A 6,563-nucleotide genomic window follows, 5' to 3' on the forward strand; every position below is an offset into this window, starting at 1 on the left:
CTCAATTTGTTAGAGACTCGTGGTGATAACGTGTTACGAAACTTAGCTTAAAGTAATAAAACAAGAAAATAGACAAGAATATAGAGAGCAATAGAGAAGAGATTCTTATTTCTTCCATGTATTTAAGTGTGTACAAAGTGATTCCCAAACCCTCTATTTATAGGATGATATTGAGGTAATATAAAGGGATGTCATGAACATAGTATTAACTATTGAGATCATAGGGAAGATTATGGAGGAGATTATGGAAATGTGAGAGTTACGACTATAATGGTAAGAAGTAGTGGGAGATTAATGAAGAAAAGTAATGGGAGTTATACTTGATTAGTAGACATTCATATAATATGTATTTCATAATAAAAGAATCAAATTTGTCCTTGTACTATTTGAAATTAACTAACTTCGGCCATCATTAAATTCTTGTTTTAATATTACCTCCGCCAATGATTCTAACGAAGCGCCAACTTGATGGTAATTTTAAAGCATAATTAATAAAGTTAAGAAGTAAATTTGAATTTTCTTTTTTGAAAAAGTCGGACATGTAAAGTTGGGGGCAGAGCTAGCCCATCGACTACGTGTTCGGCTTAGTCGCTTTGGTTCAGACTATATATTTATTTTAAAAAATTATAATTAAATAAGTTTTAAACTCCGAACTCATAAACTCTAAATTCTGGCTTCGTGTCTGTGCGAAGTCCACTAGTTATTTCACATTGGAACTTTATTAATAGCAATGAAAACTAGAAATATTTGCAAATGTTAAAAATATAAACAAATTGAACAATTCTAAGTATTACAGCTAATTATTAAAACCTTTTTCTTTTAGAAAATTTAGTGTAGAATTAATAGGAAAATCAATGGAGTCCCGAATATACGCGTATGTATCTCTGTCCGTTTGTATTTGCCCCAACCTTTTACCCTTATATGTGCACTTCTATACACGTATAGCGCAACGCATAATCTCCGAGATCCGAAATTGCCGTTTTCATTGTTCTTTTTCTTCATTTCCTCCTCCTCAGACTCAGAAGCAGTACTTATTGTTTTGTTTTTCTCTCTTTCACTCGTACGCAAATTCTAGGAGCAAAAGGTGAGAAAAATGACCTTTTCTTAACTACAATTTTTACGTCTTGTTCATTGTATAAGGTTTCCCTTTCGTATTCATTCTATTACTGCTTGAGAGTTGAAATTCAACTAGTGCATGTATCGATCGTACGTAATTGCTCTCTCAACTGTGGGCCATTTTATGTATTAAAAATTAACGGTCATCTGTTATGCATTCGTTTGTCCATTTCCCATCCTTGTTTACGTAATATAATAACACCTATTGATTTTACATTAATTGGTTAATGGGATTGATTTTGGAAGGGAACCTTGTCGTAATTGATAAAGTTGATGTCACGTAACCAGGAGGTTACGGGTTTGCCGTGGAAACAGCCTCTTGCGGAAATGCATGGTAAGGCTGCGTACAATAGACCCTTGTGGCCGACCCTTCGCGGGAGCTTAGTGCACTGGGTTAATGGGATTGATTTTCTTTATTTTTTCATTTTTAATGTGGTATGCATTGATCAATAATGCTTGAGTGAGGAATGTCATTCGAAATCTTTTAGTTGAATCATGAGCAAATTTTGGAATATGTTTCCTGAAAATCTGATTATGTATTGGAATATGCTTGAGTGGGGTAACATTTGTTGCTAACTTGTTAATTCCCTTAACAGTTGTAAGAAATGGCAGACGTTGATGACATTCAACCACTTGTTTGTGATAATGGAACCGGTATGGTCAAGGTAATGAATTGACAATCAATTGTTATCATTCTGCTTTCAATGTCCTCATTTATCCTAGTTGTTTATCTTTTATTTGAAATCGAAGCAATGAATGGTCAAAGAAATTCGAAAATCCGTTCTCACCTGTAGTTTTTGTGGTTCATAGGCTGGTTTTGCTGGAGATGATGCCCCAAGGGCTGTTTTTCCAAGCATTGTTGGGCGTCCTCGTCACACTGGAGTGATGGTTGGAATGGGGCAGAAGGATGCCTATGTTGGGGACGAAGCCCAGTCAAAACGTGGTATTCTGTCGTTGAAGTATCCTATTGAACATGGTATAGTGAATAACTGGGATGACATGGAGAAGATTTGGCACCACACCTTCTACAATGAGCTTCGAGTTGCTCCAGAAGAGCATCCTGTTCTGCTTACTGAAGCACCTCTCAATCCAAAGGCCAATCGTGAGAAAATGACTCAAATAATGTTCGAAACCTTCAATTGCCCTGCAATGTATGTTGCAATTCAAGCTGTTCTGTCTTTATATGCTAGTGGTCGTACTACTGGTAAGATATTCACATTCTGCACTTTCTTTTTTGATGTTGATCGCATTCAATTTATCTGTAATAAAATATCCACTCAAACTAGCAATGGATCTCATGGATATTGGTATCATCACTTATGTGGGAGTTAGCCAGTAGAGGTTATATGGCTTACAATGACCCCTGTATTGAGGATTTTTGTTCAAAATCAGATGATTGTGATTGTCATTATTTATTATTGATAAATAATAACTGTGTGTATGGATGGAGAAGTGTTGGAAACGATGGGGAAATTTACGGAATGAATTTTACTTTGTTACAGTTGAGGATTGATTGATCTAGGTTATTGAACAAATAGTATGGTATGTATTAACATAAATCAAATCCGGGCAAGATAGTAAGAAGACGTGACTTGGGGTGGTTCAGTTATTTAAATTGTGCAGACTGTTAAGATATAGTAATACATTGAGGATCATTCACGATTCTTGACTGCCTGAAATCTGTGTGGTTTCTTGTAGGTATTGTTTTGGATTCCGGAGATGGTGTTAGCCACACAGTTCCAATCTATGAAGGTTACGCGCTTCCGCATGCGATCCTACGTCTTGACCTTGCTGGCCGTGACCTCACAGAGCATTTGGCAAAAATCCTCACCGAACGTGGATACTCATTCACCACCAGTGCTGAGAAGGAAATTGTTAGGGACATGAAGGAGAAGCTAGCATACATTGCTCTTGATTTTGAACAGGAGTTGGATATGGTTAAGTCAAGCAGTACTGTTGAGAAGAACTTTGAATTGCCAGATGGCCAAGTGATTACCATTGGAGCAGAGCGTTTCCGATGCCCAGAGGTGTTGTTCCAGCCTTCCACCATTGGAATGGAAGCTGCTGGTATCCACGAGACAACATACAATTCTATAATGAAGTGTGATGTGGATATCAGGAAGGATCTCTACGGGAATATCGTACTTAGTGGTGGATCCACTATGTTTCCTGGTATTGCTGACAGAATGAGCAAGGAAATCACCGCCTTAGCACCTAGCAGCATGAAGATTAAGGTGGTGGCTCCCCCTGAAAGGAAGTATAGTGTTTGGATTGGAGGTTCCATCTTGGCATCCCTCAGTACCTTCCAGCAGGTAAGCGTTTTTATTCAATGTTATACTATACCAGAAGTTGCTTTAGTTTTCGATTAGTTTACCATTAGTCATTATGTTAGTGATGATGCTTAACATATTTTTCTTCTTTGAAATGTAGATGTGGATTGCTAAGGCAGAGTTCGATGAGTCTGGCCCCTCAATCGTGCATAGGAAGTGCTTCTAATGAGATAAAGATAATCTGTCTCTCTGATAGCTATTCCTATGTTCTTTTTGATTTGTTTCTGGATAGCAGCTTTTAGATAGTTATTGGTTGTGGACTGTGTTCTGGTCTCTAGTTTTGTTTCATTGTCAATGATGATGTTGTCGTATTTCCATGTCCTCATTTTTCTCTTTGTTTCTAATATAGTAACATTTTAAGAGGACGAATGTAATAAATTGTTCCAACTCAGTACTTGAAGTGATCTTTTTATTAATGCATTGTTCAAGGAAGTTCTGTTATATTTTATGGTTTTTAATCTTTGTCGGGAAACTGAGGCCTGCTATTTCCCAGCCTTCTTTGGATTTTATTTTGGAGAAATCCATATAATTCAGATTTGAAGGCAAGTCATTAATTCAGGTCTTGTACTCTACAAGGGGCAAAGAATACCGCCTGGGAGACAACAATATGGGGCTCAAGTAATTCAATTAGTGAAGCCCTTCTTATTTGTGAACTCAGCCATGAATTCCATCTTTTGAAGCTCTTCTTTATGTGCTAACTCTAGCCCTTGAGATTGTGTGCATGGACCATGAACTTTGTCAGTTTATTTCCCCCGGTAGTGGCACACATCAGTTCACGTAAATTATTTGGGCTAGGCGTCTATTGTATGTAGGTGCAGCTCGGTAATGATTCGTTCGGTTGGGAGTTGCTTCCTAGTGTTGTTCTAAAGCTCAAAGAGGGCGCTTCGCCTCGCTTAAGCTGCACTTTAGTGTAGGCAAGGCACTAAGGCGCGTGCCTCAATGCCCATGAGTCATATCTTGAAGCGAGTGGTACTAAACAATAAATATTATCAGCAAATAAGTGAATTTGCTTCTCTTTTCGTGAATTACATATGTATTTTATTTATTCCCGTAGTTGCACATTGCGCTTAAAGCCGCAAGCAATCTGGAGCGCTTTATAGAGCTTTTCGCTTTTGGCAACACTGCCTCGTGGAGTTGCTTTCTTCGACAATGCCAAGATTTTCTCCTGTAAGCCTTGGGTTTCCTTGCAGATGGAAACACACTGGCTTTCCATATGCTTTAGGTGTTTGGCCTGTTCTAAGGCTAATGCAGCTTAAGCAGCTATCTATCCAACTTGATCTTTTGTAAAGAATGTAGGATGAAGTTAGTAGTAGTTAGTTAACTTAATAATCGCCGTCTCCGGAAAATTTCGCTAAGTCATTTAAGATTTCGTGGTGCCAAGGTAGGCTAATTATTTTATTTTGTGTGCAAATGAGGATTATTAATATGATGGATATCAATTGGATATGGTAATAAGTGTATAAATCGTATTACAAGTGATTTGGGGTCTAAGGAGAGGCCTAAATCTAAGCCAAGTTGGAAAATTACATGATAGACTAAAATTTCAAATGAGTACGCACAAGACCAAACTTTGGACGAGCATATCTACATATATATAAAGATCTATGTGATTCACAACCTATCAAATTAAAGCTCTTTGAGTCTAGTTTCCAATGCATCAAACCATTCCTCATTTGGATATGTATACAAAAAGTTATGACCATTTTACTGGATCTGTGTCATATGCGCGGCCGCGCATATTTGAAAGTTTTTGCCTTGTGTGCGCGGTCCGTGCGCGACCGCGCACATAGCAGCCCTACAAATACCCCCAAGACCGGGTATGGAGGGTCTCTAAGTCATTTTTTGAGCTAGGGCTTGCTCCATCAAGGGGAATTCGTTCCATACTTCCCTCCCATAAACCAAGGTAATGTTTTTGAAGTATTTTAAGTTGATTTCTACTCCTAAACACTTATATTCACAAGGATTAATCTTGAAAATCCATAGGTTTCCATTCAAATCCCCAAATTGGTCAAGAACACTACAAGTGGGGATTCTCAAGATTCTTACTACAAGAGGTATGTCTACCATCTCTAACTACTCTATGGTGATTATTTATGTATGAAACATATGTTAGGACTTATGGGATGGTGATTGGAAGCCATAAACCTAGGTTGTGTTGGTGTTGTAAAGAATGTGAAATAGGTTAATCAAGGAGATTGATGGTTTGGGTATGAATGTTGGGCATGCATGTGCTAATGGAAGTTGTTGATAGCCTAGAGATGACGGTAAGGTGAATCATTGGTATGGAAGGTGGTTGTTAGCTGAAGAAGTTCCGTTGAGGGAGGTTGTAGAAAGATATGCACACTAGTTGTTTGATAAAAAGTCTAAATGACTTAAAGTATAGAAATCTTACTAATATTGGTACAAATGTGCTGCATTGTTGTAGATTGAAGTTGTTTAGTGTGGTGGACGTCGTAGCATTACTAAGGGGCAAATCTCAAGTATGTTGGCTAAACTTTCTCTCCTAGAATCGAATTCCATAAATATTTCCATAAGTTCAAGTATGGTTGACTCAAAATTCCTAATTTCTATATTCTGGGTTATTACCTATAAACTTGACTATTCCGAAATGAGCCTTATGAATGAAGATATATGATCAAAGTATGGGTTGCGTATTAAAATGTTACGGCTTTGCGTCGTGTTTCAAATAAAGGCTAGTATGTCAAATTGTGTGTTGCGCTCTTTGGGGGAAAGTATTTCAAGAATTAAATGGTGTTACTTGTCTATGATTTTAACATGTGCTTCGATTGCTAATCATTTTACTCCATTTATTGGAAAGAAATCTATTGTGTTTAAGTCTTCATTTCTAATGAACTTAAGGTTATGATTTCTGGATTATTCTATATTTTGATAATTATGATGATGATCCATGAAAGAAAAGAAATAAAAGTGTGGAATATGAAATACGGCCATTGTGCCATGAAAGAAGAATCGTATGTATGGCCAAAAGAGCAAATAAATTAATGATGTTGTGAGTAGCTAAAGGTACCAATGAAACTAAGTACGATATGAAAGGTTTATTGTGTATAATGTGTGAACCCTATGGACGGGCTATGAAACGTGTAGGTGTATAAAATA

General features: G+C 37.3%; 1 protein-coding gene across 1 annotated transcript; it reads left to right on the forward strand.

Annotated features, from left to right (window-relative positions):
* The first annotated feature begins 981 nt into the window (after positions 1–981).
* LOC104219329 (actin) lies at positions 982–3,887 on the forward strand. The gene is made up of 5 exons (XM_009769993.2): positions 982–1,084; positions 1,713–1,781; positions 1,927–2,320; positions 2,815–3,428; positions 3,547–3,887. Exons 2-5 carry the CDS (start codon positions 1,722–1,724, stop codon positions 3,610–3,612), a joined length of 1,134 nt encoding a protein of 377 aa, XP_009768295.1. The 5' UTR covers positions 982–1,084; positions 1,713–1,721; the 3' UTR covers positions 3,613–3,887.
* Positions 3,888–6,563: the final 2,676 nt, after the last annotated feature.

The sequence above is a fragment of the Nicotiana sylvestris genome, chromosome 12 (assembly GCF_000393655.2).
Source record: "Nicotiana sylvestris chromosome 12, ASM39365v2, whole genome shotgun sequence".
NCBI lineage: Eukaryota > Viridiplantae > Streptophyta > Magnoliopsida > Solanales > Solanaceae > Nicotiana > Nicotiana sylvestris.

Bases quoted from the DNA above. Each gene is read 5' to 3' on its own strand.
- LOC104219329 (XM_009769993.2), top strand. From the start codon at position 1,722: ATGGCAGACGTTGATGACATTCAACCACTTGTTTGTGATAATGGAACC. The intron at 1,782-1,926 runs GTAATGAATTGA...TGTGGTTCATAG, and splicing joins ATGGAACCGGTATGGTCAAG to GCTGGTTTTGCTGGAGATGA. The intron at 3,429-3,546 runs GTAAGCGTTTTT...TTTGAAATGTAG, and splicing joins CCCTCAGTACCTTCCAGCAG to ATGTGGATTGCTAAGGCAGA.